Raw genomic sequence first — 19,461 nt, 5'->3', positions numbered from 1 at the left:
CGCGGTGCCCGCCTTTATGCATGCCAGTGTTGTAGCCCTGGGAAGGGAGGGCTTGGAAAACAGGATGTACTTGGTTACTACGGCAATACTCTGGGGTATTGCTTCTGGGCCCTGCCTGCTCTCCTCCTCACCAGCTCACCTGTTTTCTGGATGGGGTTGAGGGGTAAAGGAGGCCTCTGAAGGCCAGTCGCTGTCCCCTGGAGGGCTCTGAGCTCCCTAGGGTAGGACAGAGATGCCCAGATTACCTGGAACCCAGATTCTGGACAAACTAAGCCTTTTCTCAATCAGAGGCAGACAAATGCTGTCTTGGCCGCCCTCTTGTCACTCTGGGGATTGCCTTGGAAACCCTCAGCCCCAAGTAATAGGCTTTCTTTCTGGGGCAGAATGTCCTGCTGTCTGACTGGGTTCGAGGTGGCCCTGGCTTCTCTCTCCCCTCCTTGCTTAAAAGTGCCATGAGAACCACTGTCTTCTCCATTCTTCCCCTGGGGAAGTGCCCTCTGCATCCTCTTTTCTGGCTTTCTCGCTAGGCCTTCCAGGACCCCATTTCTTCCTCCTCTCATTCCAGTGGTGTTTCAGGGGGAGGTCAGTGAGCATGCACTTGGTCTTTGGTGCGACCTTGTTCTAGGAGATCCTAAGTCTTATGTAGAAATGTCTCTAAGGCTGCTTTTTTTTTTTTAATTCAAACTGCATCATGCAGCTAATTCCTCTTATACAAAACACTTTGCAACACGGTGGGGCAAACACTGGGGGAGGATGGGAGGAGGAATTTCACAGAAAGGTCCTAGACATGCCTGGGAGCAGGGGAAGGGTTGGGAGGAGGGGATGGCCCAACCTTCTCATGTCTGGGCAGCCAGGTGGGATGCCCCTCCGAGGCCCAGTCTGGCTTGGCTCAGTTCAGCACTTCCCCATCCAAGAGAATGTCTCTGATTTCCATCATTTATCTTGGCTTTTGGATACCTCTTATATTGCTCCTAGAAGGTTTAACCTAATAGCACCATGGAGATTTTGCTTCTTCAGGAGAGCTTGGGGTACCATACAGCACCCCGACCTTCTAAGAATAAGGCAAGTCCAATCCAATGATTGGGTATGGCTGGAACCTTGAATGAACCCTGACTTTCTCTTAAAGGAGCCCTGCTCCCTCCCTGTAGCCCTGAGGGAATTCTTTGAAGCCTCAGGATGAGGCTATGGGAGGCAAAGGAGTTTCCCCTGGAGAGTTGGGCCTCTGGCGGGCTCTGAGGAGACCACAGGGTGACCCACAGCTTGCTTTTCCTTAGTGCTCTTGGCCCCATCTAGAGCACCCCACCTGGGTCCAAAGAGGGAGGGAGCAGTGGGTAGAGCTCAGGGTAAAGGATAAGGCTGCCCTGGCTTTCAGGAAGCGCCCTGGGATGGATGGAAGAGAGGGCCTCTCAAACTCAGGAATGTCTGCGCCCCCAGCAAGGGGTACCACGCTGAGCCTCTCCACCCCCCCTCCGGCCCTCCTCTCCCTCCTCTCCTCCCCTGCTCCCCTTCCCCTCGGGGAGGGAATCTTTCAGCTTTCTCTCCCCTGCTCCATCCCCCAAGTCCTCCCAGCCCCTCAGTGCCCGTACATGTCCGCCAGCCGAGTGAATCTGGGACCCCAGTCCCTGAGGTAGTCATATTCCTGGTCCTCATCTCCCAGGCTCGACAGGATAGAGCTGAGCGTTCCTGCCAGAGAGCCTTCTCCCTCATAGTCGTAGATGAGCGCCGTGTCATAGGGCGGGACGCTGGGGTCGTTGTCAGCGGCTTCTAGACCCTGGTGGCACAGGTGAGACGGGAAAGCTGGGGTTGAGCTGAACTCTTCAAACACACACCTAAGCCTCAACAACTTCTTTTGTGGATGCTCAAGGGCCCAGGGACTGAAAACTCATTGAAAAATGAGGAAAAAACGAGGAAAACAATTTGAAAGGTGGAGATGTGGGCAAAAGGAATTCTACGAAGTGGGGTGGTTCTCACAATTTTGGGGTCTCAGGATCCCTTCATGGTTTTAGGAATAACCGAGCTGTTGTTTATGTGATGTCCATTGTATTAGGAAATGAAAACATCTCAGGATGATTATAGGAATAGCTTTGACCTTGCAGTGCTACCCCCCCCAAGGGTTTTGGGAACCCTACAGGGGCCCAGACAACACTGAGAATTACTGAGATCGTGTATCTGGAAGCCAAAATGAAGTGATCTTTGCATTGTGTGCTGTTTGGTTTTATTGATGCTGTTTGCATCCACTTTACTGGGGATTATCAACTGCATTGGGATAGAGAGGAGGTCCTGGGTAAACTGAGGCAGTGGCCACAGGACCTGTAAGGGTTGTCCATAAGAGGAGGCATGAACCATGTCATTGATGGGTTCTGTGAAAACACATGTTAGGAGGAGACTAAAGGGACAATTTCTTGGTTTTGGGAAAAGGGAGGTAATGGGTAACAGCTTTTACTAGGCTGTGTCAAGTCATTGCCTAAAAAGAAAGGTTGTTTTTCCTTTATTTTTTTCTCCTGTTGATCCCCTCCTGATGTCAGAAGGCTTGGGGCATAATGGGAGGTGAAAGTCACAAGACCAGGAGGGTCCCCACCACTAGGTCCATCTCTAAATTCTCCCTGGGTGCACTTACATCACTGATGAAGTCAGCAATGTCTGAGGGGCTTGTGGGCAGGGCCCGGGAGGGCTGGGGAGGGACCCGGTGATAGGGCGTGTCCTTTCTCAGAGGCTGTCTTCCCCGAAAGGAGGTCTGAGGCATCAGCTCTGTAGGATGACGAAGCTGGTTTATGTCATAGGCATCCTGTAACGTGAGACAAATGGCCACAACTGAAGCCACCTCTTTTCTCTTTTCCTGGCCCTACCAGAGATGCTCACAAGAGAGTTAGAGACCAATCAATTTTGGTTTCCCTTCCTCGCCGGCTTTCTTGGCAAGGGGGAGCCAGACCTTGATAACCCACAAATGAGATCACCAAGCCTTGGAAAATTAAATGGTGACCGTATGGGACTCTCAGCCTTGGTCTCCCCGTGTGTCCGTTATTCCCCCCTATAGTGTAGGGAAGGCACCTGTCCCTTCCAGTTCTAAATCCCAGGAGGTAATGGTGTGTTTCCCATTATAGGGTGGATTTTGGGTACAGATATCCGAGTACTTGGATACCTACCAGTGTCCCAACTACTGCAGTCCATCCCCCCACATCTGAGGTCTAGGTACGTTCCCTGGATAAGCTGGGGGGAAAGGTGCAACCCCAGCTGGGGTAACAGAAGTCAAAGCTAATGCAGGCATCCTGGCCCATTGGCCAGCACTCTGATTCTTACTGGGAATTCTCTAGATTTTCAACCTCAAGCTAGAGGGGTTATTCCCCACATGAGATAACATGTACAGTGTTTAAACAGACCTTAAAATGCTATATAGGGGCAGCTAGGTCGCGCAGTGCTCTATCGAGCACTGGCCCTGGATTCAGGAGGACTTGAGTTCAAATCCGGCCTCAGACACTTGACACTAGCTGTGTGACCCTGGGCAAGTCACTTAACCCCAATTGCCTCACCAAAAAAAAAAAAAAAAGGCCAGATCTTAAAGCCTAATCACCACAAAAAATGCTATATAAACATTAGCTATTTATTATTATTATTATTAGGGGGCCTGGGAGTCTTCACTTTTTATACCTCTCACCAGCCAATCAAGTTGGGTTCTTGGGATTAAGCCCAACACTGTCTAGCTAGGTCTTCCATCTTTGTTCCTGGATTCCTGTCCCTCCCCAACCCCAGAGTGATGTTGCTTCTTTATTTCTGCCTGTCTCCTGGTCCTCCTTTTCCCTGGCCTTCGCCTGACTTCCCTCCCTCCTTCCCTGACCCACCTCTTCCCTCCCCATGGCAGGTCCCCTTCTCTCCCTCAGCCGCCTCCCCCCTTCCTCACCTGGTCCTCTTCTCCACCTCCCTGCTCATCATAGTTGAGGATATTGTCCCGGACATCATCCTGCAGCCCGTCCAACAACCCCTTCTCCCGGACTCGCTGGCGAGAGCGCTCCAAGATGGCCACCAGCAATATGAGCACTGTCCCCCGGGGAAGAAGCTCCCGTGGGTATGGAGGGGAAGAGCAAAGGGGGCCCTAAGTGGGAGTCCCGGGGGTCTCTGGGTAAAACTTTGATGGCCCGCCCTAGGAATATGTGAGGCATGGGGGAAGGGATAAAGAGGAGCCTTCCATGGGGCCTCTGGGGGGGTCTGGGATCCCCCCGGAGGATTTAAGTGGGACCCTAAGTGAGGAGCATGGGGGCATCAGGGAAAACCAGATGAGATTCTCTGGGGCAGAGGTAACTTACAGAGAAGAAGGATGACACTGGCCAGGACAATGACGAGGGCCATCAGGCCGATGCCGGCTCCCCCGGCCAGAAGGGCGGCTGCCCCCGGAGTGCAGACCCCGGCCTCCCCACAGCGACACACAGTTACATTGAGCAGCTGCTCGAGCTGCTGGGGGGGCTGCCCCGAGTCCTGGAGCAGGAGGGCCAGGCTGTACAGACCCTCCTGGGCCTCCGTCCGCAGGCGTAACCGGGCATGAGTCACTGGGAGGAGAGAAGGTCCTTGGTGGAGGGCAGAGAGACAGAACGGCCTCTCCCCATCTCTCTCCTGCCCCATGTCCCTTCTCCTCTCCTTCCCTCATACAATCCCCATCCCCCTCCAAGCTCCTTCTTGTCTGTCCCCATCCCCTAGCTCACCCTCCATTAGGTCACTGTATAGCACTGGGCCTTGAGTCCTGGGTTCCAATCCCAGCTCTCCAAGTAGCTTAGCTGTGTTCCCTTGTGTAGTTTTACTTCAGGCTATGGAGAACGGCTGATCATCCATCTGTTATCGAGCCCCTACTGGGCACTGTTCATCATAACAGCTGACACATAGCACTTGGGGTTTTGGGAAGTGATTTCCACCCATTGCTTCATTTGACCCTCATAGGGGCAATGAGGGTTAAATGACTTGCCCAGGGTCACACAGCTAGTAAGTGTCAAGTGTCTGAGGCTGGATTTGAATTCAAGTCCTCTTGACTCCAGGGCTGGTGCTCTATCCACTGCATCACCTAACTGCCCCCCCCCCCTTTAAAAATTTTTTTAATTTTAATTTTAATTTTTTTTATTAGTTCCATTTTTACAGGTGAGGACATTGAGGCTCAGGGAGGTTAAGTGATCTACTTAGGCCACACAGCCAATAAATGTCTGGGGTGGGATTCAAACCCAGGTCCTGCTGACCCCAAGCCCTGTCACATCCTGGCTCCTGAACTCCTTGGCTTCACTTTAGGAGGAGGGTGGGTTCTCACCATTGAGCTGGCTGATGCTCCAGTTTCTTGCCAGTTCAGGGGAGCTGGGACTCAGTTGGAAGTGGAAGGGAGCCCCGTGTGGAGGTAAGTCCTCATCTGTAGCACTGAGGATGAGGCCAGACCCCTGGCCCGGGTCACTGCACAGGGTACCGGTTGGTGAAGCCAGGAGAGGCGCGTGGTCGTTGACCTCCAGAATCTCTATGGAGAGGGTGCCGGTGGCCGTGCGAGCCGGGGAGGCTGGTGGTTTAGGAAGGGGGAGGCGACACTTTATTTTTGGACCTACTGACCTTGCCCTGATCTAGGCTACCCCGTCTGTGGTCCCACGATTGTGAGCCACAGTGAACTTGGCACTGGGGGAGGGTTGGGGGAATCCACTTTTCCTTCGAGCAGTGACTATCGAGCACCCACTTCTCATCCTGGCTTTGAGGAGGGCATTTCTGTTTGGGAAGGGCTCAGAATACGTGTCCTCTGTGGTCTCGCAGCAGACCAGATCATGGGGAAGCTCGGCTAGGTGACCTCATCCCTTCCATCCCTGATATTCCATGTTTCATGATTTGCCCAAATGGGCATCAATGCAGATCGGAACCCCAAGCCCTAGCCGTGGGATTGGGATATTCCACACCCTCACCCCACAGCCAGACCTCTGTCCTTAGGAACACATGTGGTACATAGGGAATCTGTGGCTATACCAGCAAGGGTGGTCTCTCTCCTTTGCCCCTCAAGACTATGGATCTTTCCATGGGCAGGGAGCACACGGCCTCCCCTCCCCTCCCCCCATCATGCCCTCACCGTCATCACTGGCCAGGATGATGGCACGGTACCAGCCATCTTTGAGGAAGGGTGAGGCTGGGTTGATCGCACGCTTGGTCTGGATCCGGCCAGTGGCACGGTCCACTCGGAGCCAGTCCTCGGGATCATAGTCTTTGAAGTACCTGAGGTAAGGTAGGGAAAGGACCAGATGTTGGTGGACCTGGGCTTACACGGAGCAACAAAGACTTGGGGGCATTTCCATGCATACGCATCCAGACGCATGCTCTGTGGGGCGGTCCTTTCGCTGCATCATAGCCCCTTCCCATCGGGTGCCCTGGACTGGAGGCCTCAGCAATTCTGGAACTCTGAAGGAAGAGCTGAGGCACCCCTGGCTCTCACCTGATACTCTGATGTCGCTGGGTGTCTGGGTCCCGGGCAAAGAAGGTGGTGACGTCAGTCCCAGGAGGAGCCCCCTCGGCCACACTGGCTCGAAGAGGGTTGGTGTGGAAGACGGGAGGCTCGTTCACATCCTGCACCTCCACGGTCACTGTGGCGAGGCCTCGGGCAGCCTTGGGGGCAGTCCCTTGCAGGGGGGCCTCATTCTGCACGGACACCCGAAGCTGGTACTGCTCTCTGCTCTCGTGGTCTAAGGGCTATGGGAACCAAAGGGTTGGGGACATCACAAGCCTCCGTCCCCTCCCCTCCTCTCTCCTCCTCCCAATATGCACGATTCTGGGCACCCATTGGTGAGCCTTGGGGCCTGGGTTTTATCTGGGGCCCTGACATTCTTTTTCCTAACAGTTCCCAATGAGAAAAACAAAACAAAAGCAAAGCCCTGGATTTCTGGCTAATAGGCCAGAAACTGCAGGCTCTGAGATGGGGATAGGTGGGTTCACTACTCCTCCCCTCCCATTTCCTCAGTCCATCTTCCCTCGGCACAAACTTTTTGAGAGTAGTCTTTGTGTCTATTACCAGTACCTGGCACCTAGTAGGTGCTTAATAAATGCACATTGATTAATTTACATACACACATATGCATGATAGTCTGCTGGGACAAGGGATAGTGGTGATGAGAGAGTGGAGCCAGAAGTCCAGGTCCTAAAATTGGCTGTGAAATGAGGCAAGGCCCACTGCCTGTCCACCACCTGGGGAGGGTCTGTGGAGCTCTGCCTGGACACGTCGCAATCCACGTCCGGGCCTTGCTCACCTTCACCACGGACAGGATGCCGTCGTTGGTCTTGGGGTCTGTACGAATAGCAAACTGCCCAGTGGGGTCTCCCTCCAGAATGGTGAACTTGGCCACCCAGTTGGGAGAGCCGGGTAGGTCCTTGTCCTGAACTTCGAGCCTCCCCACGTCTAGGCCACCGACGGCCTCGTCGGCTCTCATGGAGAACTAGGAGAGATGCCACAGTGCCCAGTGACTACCCGGGGAAGAAAGAGGGTTTGGAGCATGAGGGCAGTCTGATGAATGTGACCCCTGGGAGAGCAGATTTTGCTTGTACCACTTTGGGGGATTTCTCAGTTGTCTAGTTCATTGTCCCCAACCAGAAAATATGATTTTATTTGCACGCTAATGAGGGTTAAGTGACTTGCCCAGGGTCACACAGATAGTATGTGTCAAGTATCTGAGGTTGGATTTGAACTCAGATCCTCCTAAATCCAGGGCCAGTTCTTTATCCACTGCACCACCTAGCTGTCCCCCTGATATTTTCTTTGTGTAAGATACTACCCAATGCATGATCATCAACTCTCCTTGCAAGCACATGATTGACAGAGAGGAGAATATTTATTGGTGGCGAAGAAAGCAAAGTTCTTAGCAGAGTTCATGAAGTCTGTTAACCCTTTCCAAGGAGTAACACTTCTACGGGGAGTGATAATGCATCAGTTACTTATAGCCACACACACTTAGGAGGAGTCACATCCATACTTGGAACAGAGTGCTTAGCACATAGCTCCCAGAAGACAGCATCTGATGTTCCTCTGTCTCATGTCTACAGCTACCTCCTGTGACAGTTAAGGGCTTTGTCAAGCATCCTCTGTCCCATTACCGCTCACACAAACTTGGACCAAAGTCCTTCCACTATAGAGCCCCTCTCCCATGCTAAGGTCTCAGCAGGCCTCTGGCCTCCACAAAAGTGTACGTAGCAAGCAGATACATGAAGTGTTGGGGATCCCCCTCTCACCTTTTACCTGGTTGCCATGGACGCCCAGTTGGGTCATTCAGGACATGATCATGACCTTTCCTAACTCCTGGGCCATGTGATTCCCTCCCCCATTCACATTTCACAGAATCACAGAATTGGGGCTGCTAGAAGGGACCTCGGAGGTCATCCGATCCATCCTGAACCAGAGTATGTTCTGGCTAAAACAGAGGGCAATGGGACCACCACTCACCCAGCTCTGGTTTCTACACTACTCTTTTTTTTTTTAATGTATGAGGTATTTTATTTTTTCCATTACATGTAAAGATAGTTCTCAACTTTTGTTTATACATGCTTTACAATTTCAGATTTTTCTCCCTCCCACCCCTCCCTCCCCCCTCCCCTAGACAGCAGGTAATCTGATATAGGTTATATCTATATATCTCTATACATATACATATAGATATAGAGATATATATACACATAATAACATTAATCCTATTTCTGCATTAATCCTGTTACAAGAGAAAGAATCAGAGCAGTGATGCAAAACCTCAAAATAGAAAGAAAAAAAACCAACAGCACCCAAAACAAAAGAAATAATATGGTTCAATCAGCATCTATACTCCACAGTTCTTTCTTTCTTTTTTTTTCTTGGATTTGGAGATCCTCTTCTATCATGAGTTCCCTGGAACTCTTCTGTACCATTGCATTGGTGAGAATAATATAGTCCATTACAGTAGGTCAACACTCAATGTTGATGATACTGTGTACAATGTTCTTCTGGTTCTGCTCATCTCACTCATCATCAGCTCACGCAAGACCCTCCAGGTTTCTCTGAACTCTTCCTGCTCATCATTTCTTACAGCACAATAGTATTCTATTCTACACTACTCTTGATACAAGCTAAGATTGCATTCATGGTATTGGCTGCCACCAGCCTACATTTCTCGAAGCTAGATTCTTTTTCCATTGTCCCTCAACTCTAAGAGATTAAGTGATTTGCCAAAGCTCGCCTGGGGTTGTTGTGAGGGAAGTGCTTTGTGAACCTTAAGGCTCTGTGTGAATGTGAGTTGCTCTTGTCATTCCTGCTTCCAGGCAAGGCTGACTATCTCTAGGCAGATACACCATTGAGATCTCCATGTCTAGCCCTGGTGAGCCTCTCTCCAGAGTTATGGTCCCATGCCACCAGCTGCTTATTAGACATTTCAAGCTGGAGCCCCCAGAGGCATCTCAAACACCACCCGTCCAAAACAGAATCCACAAATTTTGTATCCAAACCCACTCCCATTACCATCAAGAGAGTCGCCATTTTGCAGGTCACCCAAGTTGACAACTCCCATATCCTCCTTGACCCCTCACTCTTTTTTTTTTGGTAGGGCAATGGGGGTTAAGTGACTTGCCCAGGGTCATACAGATAGTAAGTGTCAAGTGTCTGAGGCTAGATTTGAACTCAGGTCCTCCTGAATCCAAGGCCGGTGCTTTATCCAAACCTCCACCCAGCTTCCCCAACCCCTCACTCTTACTGCACATATCCTGTCATTTGCTAAAGCTCGTCACTTCTACCACTGTCATGTCTTGCCAAAAGGGATGCCTGCTTTCCACTCACACAGCTCCCGCACCAGTTCAGACCCTCATCACTTCCCAAATGACCTATCCCAATGGCTTCCTACTTGGTCGTCCTGCCTCTAGTTTCTCCCATTCCCAATGCATACTCCACACAGCTGCCAATGGGATTTTCCTTAGTCCATGCTCTACAAACCCCAATTGTTCTCTATTATCTCTAGGATCAAGTATAAACTTCTCCATTAGGCATTTAAAGTCCCTTACAAGTTGGCCCCATTCCCACCTTCCCAGTCTTCTTATACAGCATTCTTAGAACTGGTAATAGCGGCTGACTTGCTATTCTTGGTACACGACCCTACATTTCCCACCTTTGCAAGATCACACTCAGAATGTTCTTCCTCCTCCCCTCTATCTGAATCTTTGGTTTCCATCAAGACTCAACCAAGTACCACCTTTTCCATTAAGGTGAAGGAAGGGGAATAAACATTCATTATAGCACCTAACATGTGCCACACAACATGCTAAGTGTCTTATAAATATTGTCTCATTTGATCCTCACAACAGCCTTGAAAGGTATATACTATTATTACCCCCATTTTGCCATTGAGAAAATTGAGGCAGATAGGTTAAATGACTTGATCAGGGTCATGTAGCTAGTGTCTGAAGCAGGATTTGAACTCTAACCATTGGGACACCTATGTAGCTGCATCTGCTGATCCCTTCCCCCCCCACCTTAGCTTTTTTTTTTTTTTTTTTTTTTTTTTTTTTTTTTTTTTTTTTAGTGAGGCAATTGGGGTTAAGTGACTTGCCCAAGATCACACAGCTAGTAAGTGTTAAGTGTCTGAGGCTGGATTTGAACCCAGGTACTCCTGACTCCAGGGCCAGTGCTCTATCCACTGCACCACCTAGCTGCCCCCACCACCTTAGCTTTTAATGTCATTTGTTCCATGACCACCTTGCATTAGTTAGCTATATATACAGATATAGAGATAGAGATAAATGTAGATATATCTATGCATTATTCATATAGTCATATGAATACACTCTGTTGCCCCATTAGGCGATAAATTCCTTGAGGTTAGGGACTGTATTTACCTTACTTTGTCTCCCCAGCTCTTAGCACAGTGCCTGGAACTTAGTTTACTTAATGCCGTTTCACCCTCAACCATGAGGCAAGTCCCATCCAAGACCAATAGCTAAATAGTTTAAAGACTTCTGGAATAGAGGAAGTCTCTGATGAGCCTCTGCTGGAAGGCAGGGCTGGCTTAGGGAGTGGAGAAGAACCTGAAATTCCCATGGCAGATTAGTTGGGGTAGGTGTGGGGATGGGGGTGGGGCAATACCTCCTCCTTGGTGAACTCTGGGGCATTGTCATTGATGTCATCCACGTAGATGATGGCTGTGGCGGTGTTGGTGAGGCCGTCCCCAGACATATCAGCCACCTGCAGTGTCAGGTTGTATACTCCGACCACCTGGGGGAGAAGGAAAGATAGTCATGGCAAAGAAATAGTGTAAGACTAGAGATAAAGGCACAAAGTAGCTGGGAAAGGTCGTCGGACATTTGGAGAGCAGTTCACCCATCTGCCCGACTGGTAGGGCTTCCTCTGGGATGGGGTGATGGCTGGTCTGCAGAGTGAGGAAGGGGATAAAGAATTCTGGAGAGATTTCTTGAGGCTTCAGAATCTGGGACTGAAAACCTGGTGTACCCCAGACTGGGGGCCTCCCTGCTGGGCCAACCCCAAGGGATGAGGTTCTGGATGGAGGGACTAGAAGGAAGCTTCAGAGACCAAAGTTTACCTGCCCCTCCAAGCTCCTTTCCCTCCCCAGCTGGTGCTCAGTGGCAGCAAGCTGGCTCAGGTGTTCGGCACCTCAGGAGGAGGGTCGACTCCTGGGTGGATTGAGACTAGGGGGGAGAAGTCATGAGCCTCCACAGTTCAGTTTCCTCCACAAAACCTTTTTAACAGAAGGAAACTGAAGCAAATGAAAAAGTTCCCCTTCGTGCCCTCTGCTGACAGTCATGGCCTGAAGCTAGAAGAGGGCACTGCTCTGCATTAACATTGCTGCCCATCCACCGCCAGTGTGGGCACACTTTCCCAAGCTGGCAATGGAGAGAGTGACAGACTGATTGTCAGGAAGACCTGAGTTCAAATCCAGCCTGACACTCACAAGCTGCGTGACCTTGGGCAAGCCACTTAATTTCTCTCACCCATCATTTCCTTAGTTGTAAAATGGAGATCAAAATGGCACCTCCTCCCACCAGGGTTTCATGAGAATTAAATGAGATAATATATGTAAAACTCTGTTATTATCATGATTTGGGAAAACTCCCGGGAAATCAACAATGCTTGGTATAGTGTTGTTGTTCAGTCAGGTCTGACTCTTTGTGATCACATTTATGATCTTTTTTTTTTTTTTTGGCAGGGCATTGAGGGTTAAGTGACTTGCCCAGGGTCACACAGCTAGTAATTGTCATGTGTCTGAAGCTGGATTTGAACTCAGGTCCTCCTGAATCCAAGGCTAGTGCTTTATCCAATGCAGCGCCACCTAGCTGCCCCCAACATTTGGGATCTTCTTGGCAAAAATACTGGCGTAGTTTGCCAGTATCCTTCTCCAGCTTGTTTTACACATGAGGAAACTGAGGCAAACAGGGTGAAGTGACTCGCCCCTTGGTTTGAGATTCAAAGGGTTAGACCACTGTCATTGCTTCTTGTCTTACAGAGCAGAGATGCCTCTCCCCACGCTCCTTCTGGGGATCCTCTGGGTAGGCACGTGCTCAGGGTGCCCTTCGGGGAGGACAGCATCCATGCACCCACCCCTAGCTGCCTCTTCATGCCCCTCGGGGCCCTCACCTCTCTATCCAGCCCGACTTGTACGGTTCGGATCTCCCCTGTATGCTCATCGATGCTGAAATGCTCTGTCTTGCCCTGGTCCAGAATCGAGTACCTCAGTGCTGCATTGTCTGTGTCTGGGTCATCAGCATCCGTTGCTTCGGCCTTTGTTACATAGGTGCCTGGTAGGGACAGACATACTGACTCCCAGTGGCCACACACTCCTAGAGGGAGAACTGGGGACCCAACACACAGAATCCCGGGTTCCTCCAGCTTCAGCCGCAGGAGGCACAGCCGAGAATTCACTCGTCCCGCGGCCCCAATGACGGCGGGGCAAATAGATCCGCCATAGCGGACCAAAGAGGACGGAGATGTAACGTGAGGGAGCCTGGCGTGTATTCCGGGCAAAATGAAGAGGGACGATTGTCGGGGATAGCCCAGTGTCAAGCAATGGGGGTGGGGGTGGGGCACCAAGGTGAAACAGCCGGGGCTGCCAATGCTGAAGCATTTGAGCAAATACAGATTAATTCAATGTTTTCCAACCTTTTAAAGCCTGTGATTTTACCAAAGCCGAGGTCACAGACAGGAGAGGGAGGGGGACTCAATTGCAAAAGAGAAACCGTCCAATCTCCAACATAAACAGTTTCTAGTGATGAGATTAGCGCCGGTCTGGGAATCAGCCAACTGATCTAGTCAGATTTACATATATCATTGGTGCCCGGCGCATTTTGAGAAGTTTGGAGGTGGAAAGGCAGCCATCCTCTTCATTGCTATAAACACGTTGCAGGTGACTTTATTTTCCAAAGCTTGAATATTGTATTTTTTCATGCGTTCTGTTTTGGTGTCTTTGTAAATGTGGTTTGTTTTTTTTTTTGGTGGGGCAGTGAGGGTTAAGTGACTTGCCCAGGGTCACACAGCTAGTAAGTGTCAAGTGTCTGAGGCTGGATTTGAACTCAGGTCCTCCTGAATCCAGGGCCAGTACTTTATCCACTGCGCCACCTAGCTGCCCCTTTGTAAACGTTTTTAAGCGTTTGGGCGCTTCCGATGAAATATGGCTGTTTACTTAGGTGGTCCCCGGTCTAATTTTAATGACCCCCTTCACTTACACAAAGCCCTTCAGAGGGATGTCTAAGCTTTTGGGAAACCAGGGGCATAGACCGTGGGTAGAGTCAGGGCCTTCCCCCCGCGTCACAGGGGTTAGGGTTAGGGGTAGGGCTGACCGGCCTCACCTGGGATGGCCCCCTCTAGGACATGACCGATGAATATCTCCTGCTGGAAGACGGGCCGGTTGTCATTCTGATCCACCACCACAATCTCCAGGTCAGTCGGGTCCTCTAGCGTGGACCCTCCCAGATCCAGGGCGAAGGCCTTTAGCTAAGCGAGAAGAGAGCTGGGGCTGGCACCGTGGGCACTTCGTCGGAGCAGCCACGTGGACGGTGCACTGACTTTGGGACAGAAATCCTGAGACCTGGCTTCTGGTGTTAGCGGCTCCATCACTGACTAGGTGACTTTGGGAAGGCTACTCGAACCACCCTGAGCCTCGGGGTCTCGTCTGATTAAAGGGGGGGGGGAACGTACTCCTCTGTATATGGATGGGCTCTGGCTGATGCTGCCTTTGGGTCCCCACTCCTGGCTTCTAGCACTGGAGGCTCAGCGTCCCGGTGACAGCACTGGGGAGGACCCTGACGGGGGCGTGGCGCTGAAAGGGCCTGTGGGGGCTGGGTTAGGCTAGAACAGGCTCCTCCCACCGGCGGCCCTTACCCTGAAGTGGTCTGTCTTCTCTCGGTCCAGCATGGCATTGAGGAACACCTTGCCCGAGAACTTATCGATGGAGAAGATTCCGAAAGGCTCTTCATCCACCCCCGGGCCCTTGATGCTGTAGATGACGCTGCCCAGTTGTTGTTTATCCGACTTGATCTGCCGCAGGAGAGAAAACAGGACTGGTAAGAGACGCAATGATGTGCTTTAGTCTGGAGTCGGGCCGAGTTCAGATCCTGATCTGCCCTTCACTCCCTATGTCACCTTGGACAGGTCACTTGCTGGGGCCTCAGTCTCTTCATCTTTAAAGGGATGGCACTGGATGAAATTTTAAGGTACCTTCTGACTCCAAATCTGAGCTCAGGGATACAGGGATTAACTGGTGAGGGGTTCCACCTTCCTCTGTCACCCCTGCTGGGGAAAGATGTTTTTGTATGATTTGTATCTTCTGTGACCTCTACCTTACGATACCTGTTCTTTAGAGACAATTTCCTAGGGGCTGTTAAAGAAAAGGTGCCTTATCTTCGGCTGGCGAAATGCCTTCCATCCTTTAAGGTTCTGGTGCCACCACTTCCTCCATGAAGCCTTCTCCACCACCCATCCTCCCCATCCTCAGAGTGGCCTTGAACACTTTGGATTCTCCTTTGCCCCTATTGCACTCGACCTATTTATTGGCGTGTCACTGCTAGCCCCTCCCCCCAACCCGTCCCCATTAGATAGCACGGTTCTGGAGAGTAGGTATGTATTATTTATTTCATCTCTCTATCCCCAGAATCTAGCGTGGTGTCTTACACACTGCGGGCTCTTAACACAGGTTTCCTGATGAGAAATAGAGTGACTGGCGCCCCCTTACCATCCCTGTCCCCCCTGCTCCCTGCCCCCCATTCCTCAGGGATTCTGGGTAGGGCTGGGAGGAATTTCTGGCTTCAGTTGGGAAAGTCACAGACAGAGGACTTGGAAGGACGCGGGGGTGTAGATGGGAGTCGCCTTTGGATGTTGGCGGAGTTCTGTGTGGGGCTGTGTCCTCGTCTCCCGCACACGTGGAGGGTAATCACAAAGCCTTTCCTGACTACTCCTCTCTCCCCTGCCCCAACCCCCTACGTGCCCCTGCCAACCTGCACCAGGGTGTAGGGAATCTTCTTGTGGTTCTCTGACACGCTGATGGGCGGGATGACCCAGGCTCTCCGAACTCGATTCAGCCCCGTTGGATGTCGCCAGAGATAAAGGGGGCTAGGAAGCACAGTCATCCCCATGGAAAGGCTGAGACCCTGCAGTCAGGAAATGGAAAGCATTGGCACCATGATCTGATTCGCACTCCCCACCAACCAATCCCTTAACAGGAAATTAGCCAGGGGCAGCCTCTTAGACTCAGAGAAGACCCCAGAGAAAACTGGACAGGGGGTGAGCCTGAGGGGAAATTAAGACCTGAATGGGATATCAAGCCCAGAGCCAGCTGGAAGCACCCCCAGGAAGTGTGATCCCTGAGCTGTGTACCCAGGAGTTTGGACCACGGTATGGCATAATGGAAAGAACGCTGGATTTAGTGTTAGGGAAACCTTAGTTCAAGCACAGATTCTGCTGACTACCAGAGAGGCAAGGTACAGGGGAGGGGGAGGAGAGAGAGAGAGAGAGAGATTGGGGGAAAGGATAGGAGGGAGGGAGGGAGGGAGGGAGGAGCAGTATTAAGTAGACAAGACACATACCAGGAAGACAACCTCGGCTTTTGTTCTAATGGGGAAGACACCTGAAAGGTTGTTGGTGAGTTGATAAAGCCCCAAGAGAAGCCGGAGTTTGATTCCAAGCTCTGACATTTATAGCCATGTCACTGTGATCAAGCCACCTAATCTTTCCATTCCTTAGTCTGGTATCACTACCAACCTCACAGGGCTGTTCTGAGGATCAAATGAGACAGTTTGCCCTAACCAAATGCCTCCCCACTCTCTCCAGCAGATTGCCCACCCCCTTATCATCCCCACTCTCTCACTAATCCTCAATATCTCTGACAAACATGCCTATGTCTCTTCATCCTTAAAAAACCCCCAAACCTTTCACTTGATCTGAACATCCCTGCTAGCTATCACTCTGTACCTTTCCTCCCTTTCATGTCTAACCTTTTTTACATTTAAATTTTATTTTTTCTCAATTACATGTAAAATTTTTAAAATGTTCATTTTGAAAGTTTTGCTCCTCTCCTCTCTCCCCTTGAGAAGGCAAGCAATTTGGTATAGATTATACATGCATAGTTATACAAAACACTTCCATACTAGCCATGTTGCAAAAGAAAATGCAGACCCTCCCCCCCAAATAACAAAGTAAAAAAGTTATGTTTCAATCTGCATTCAAAATCCATTACTTCTTTCTCTGGATGTGGTCAGGATTTTTCCTGGAGTTGCTCTGGATCACTGTATTACTGAGAAGAACCAAGTCATTCACAATTGATCATCACACAATATTGCTATCACCACGTCCCCTGTTCTCCTGGTTGTTCTCACTTCACTAAGCATCAGTTCATGTAAGTCTTCCAAGGCTTTTCTGAAATCTGCCTGCTCATCATTTCTTATAGAATAATAGTATTCCATCGCATCTGTACACCACAACTTGTTTAGCCATTCCCCAGTTGATGGGCATTCCCTTGATTTCCAATTTTTTGCCACCACAAAAAAGCTGCTATAAATATTTTTGTACATATAGGTCCTTTTCCTTTTTGTTTTTTTTATCTCTTTCAGGTACCGACCTAGCCGTGGTATTATTGGGTCAAAGCACATGCATGGTTTTATAGCCCTTTGGGCATAGTTCCAAATTGCTCTCCAGAATGGTTGGATCAGTTCACAGCTCCACCTACGGTGCATTAATGCACGACTGACCTTGAAAAAAGCCATTTAAATGGATGTTTCCACTTCCTCTCCTTTCACTCTCCTAAATCCTTTGCAATCTGGCTTCTGACCTCATCATTTAACTGAAATTGTCCTCTCCAAAGTTCACAGTGTTCTTTTAAAAATTGTTATTATTATTATTATTTTTTTAGTGAGGCAATTGGGGTTAAGTGACTTGCCCACAGTCACACAGCTAGTAAGTGTTAAGTGTCTGAGGCCGGATTTGAACTCAGGTACTCCTGACTCCAGGGCCGGTGCTCTATCTACTTTGCCACCTAGCTGCCCCCCACAGTGTTCTTTTAATTGCCAAATCCAGTGGCATTTTCTCAATCTGTGTCCTTCCTGACTTCTCTGCAGTCTTTGACATTGTCGATCACCTTCTTCTCTTAGGTAATCTAGGTTTTCACGAGCCCTCCTGGTTCTCCTATCTGTCTGTCTGCTTTGCCTGAGTCTCTCCTGCCAGATCTCTGTCCTGGTCACACCCATTAATCACAGCTGTCCCCTGTTCCCATGGTTTTGTCCTTGGGCCTCTCCTCTTCTCCCTCAATACTAGTTTGCTTGACAATGTCAACAGCTCCCATACATCAATGATCATCTTCATGTTGATGATTCTCAGATCCATTTATCCAGCCCTAATCTCTCTCGAAATCCAGGCTCACATCTCCAACTGCCTATTGTATATCTCAGACTGAATGTATCATAGACATTTTATGCTCAATGGGTCCCAAACTGACCTCCTCATTCTCTCCCTCCTACCACCCGGCCCCACCTCTTCCTTACTTCTCCATCATGGTTGAGGCCATGACCACCTTCCCGGGCAGCTGGGCTCACATCCTGGACTCCTCAGTCTTTCTCAGCCTTCTCCCCCATATTCAAGCTAATGCCAAGTTCTGTTGATTTTATATCTGAAATATCTTTCACAAGTGCCCTGTTCTCTTCTGACGTGGCCTCCACCCTGGTGCAGGCCCTCATTACCTCATGCTTAGACTATTGCCAAAGCCTGTTGATTGATCTCTCAACTTCAAGCCTCTCCCCACTCCCGGTCATCACCCACTCGGCTGTTGGATGGATCTTCCTCAAGTACAGATCTGACCATGTCACCCACCCACCCTATTCAGTAAGGTCCAGTGGCTCCTCGTCATCTCTAGGACCAAATATAAAATCTTCAATTTGACTTAAAAAAATCTTTGGAGACAATGGGAGTTAAGTGACTTGCCCAGCTAGTAAGTGTTTGAGGCTGGATTTGAACTCAGATTTTCCTAACTCCAGGTCCAGTGCTTTATTTACTGTGCCATCTACCTAGCAAATGTGAGTTTGTTGTTGGTATTATTGTTATTATTATTATTATTATTATTTTTTTGAGGCAATGAGGGTTAAGTGACTTGCCCAGGGTCACACAGCTAGTAAGTGTTAAGTGTCTGAGGCCGGATTTGAACTCAGGTCCTCCTGAATCCAGGGCTGGTGCTTTATCCACTGTGCCACCTAGCTGCCTTGGTACTATTATTTTTATTCTTTTCCTCCCTTGGCTCCCCTTAAGGTGACAAATTCCTTTCTAGGCTTTGAGCTCATGCTCCAGTGGCTCCTGGGAAGCCCCACCATGAATGACAGTCTCCCTGAAACTCTACACCTATAATGCATATCTCCTGTTTGCTGAGTCCCAGCCTTGACTGTACAGAAACTACAAACCCCTGTACTCTTTGGGGTTCTGCCTGCGTGAGGAGCCTCAAAACTCCCTAAGCAACAACACTGGTGTGGTGGAAAGAGGACTGATTTTGGAACCCCAGGACCTGAGTTTGAATCCATCCACCATTTAGGTGGGTGACCTTGAGCAAGTCACTCTCTGTACCTCAGTTTCCTCATCTGTAAAATGCCGGGGTTGGACTAGATGGCCCCTGAGGTCCTTTCTGGCTTTAGATCTGTGACCCCATGACCCTAAGTAGCCATGTGGTGAGGGCTGTGGGAGAGGGAGGGCAGAGGAGCAGGCCCCCACAGACTTGCTCATATTCCCTATTTCCCAGCAGTTGGGGCCCTTCCCTTCCCTCCCCCCTTCCCATGGGGGTGAGGGAGCGACTTCTTTTGTTTCTAAATAACCCTACCGACTTGGCTCCTTCTCCTTTCTCTCAGCTTAAGGGAGAGCTAGTATTTCCAGGGGGGAAGAAGAGGGAGGGGTCACCTGATGAGCCAGCACAGCTGCAAAGAAAAACAGCTGGCCTCAAAAACATGGGGATTAACCCTTGGCGGGGCATTTTCTCCAGTGATCCCTCC

The 19,461-nt window shown here is 50.1% G+C and overlaps 1 protein-coding gene across 1 annotated transcript in view; it reads right to left on the bottom strand.

Annotated features, from left to right (window-relative positions):
• Positions 1 to 111: 111 nt before the first annotated feature.
• CDH15 (cadherin 15) overlaps positions 112 to 19,461 on the bottom strand; it is a 39,566-nt gene continuing 20,216 nt past the window's right edge. Inside the window, exons 2-14 of the mRNA XM_043980182.1 lie at positions 15,439 to 15,591; positions 14,327 to 14,482; positions 13,795 to 13,939; positions 12,587 to 12,747; positions 11,081 to 11,209; positions 7,239 to 7,424; positions 6,431 to 6,684; positions 6,071 to 6,213; positions 5,282 to 5,518; positions 4,299 to 4,538; positions 3,896 to 4,032; positions 2,618 to 2,785; positions 112 to 1,771 (exon numbers count right to left, since the gene is read on the bottom strand). Coding sequence (XP_043836117.1) covers positions 1,574 to 1,771; positions 2,618 to 2,785; positions 3,896 to 4,032; positions 4,299 to 4,538; positions 5,282 to 5,518; positions 6,071 to 6,213; positions 6,431 to 6,684; positions 7,239 to 7,424; positions 11,081 to 11,209; positions 12,587 to 12,747; positions 13,795 to 13,939; positions 14,327 to 14,482; positions 15,439 to 15,591 — 2,307 coding nt within the window. The 3' untranslated portion in view covers positions 112 to 1,573. The remainder of the gene's footprint in view (positions 1,772 to 2,617; positions 2,786 to 3,895; positions 4,033 to 4,298; positions 4,539 to 5,281; positions 5,519 to 6,070; positions 6,214 to 6,430; positions 6,685 to 7,238; positions 7,425 to 11,080; positions 11,210 to 12,586; positions 12,748 to 13,794; positions 13,940 to 14,326; positions 14,483 to 15,438; positions 15,592 to 19,461) is intronic.

Source organism: Dromiciops gliroides, chromosome 2 (assembly GCF_019393635.1).
Source record: "Dromiciops gliroides isolate mDroGli1 chromosome 2, mDroGli1.pri, whole genome shotgun sequence".
NCBI lineage: Eukaryota > Metazoa > Chordata > Mammalia > Microbiotheria > Microbiotheriidae > Dromiciops > Dromiciops gliroides.
This window is presented reverse-complemented; position numbering and strand designations above follow the sequence as displayed.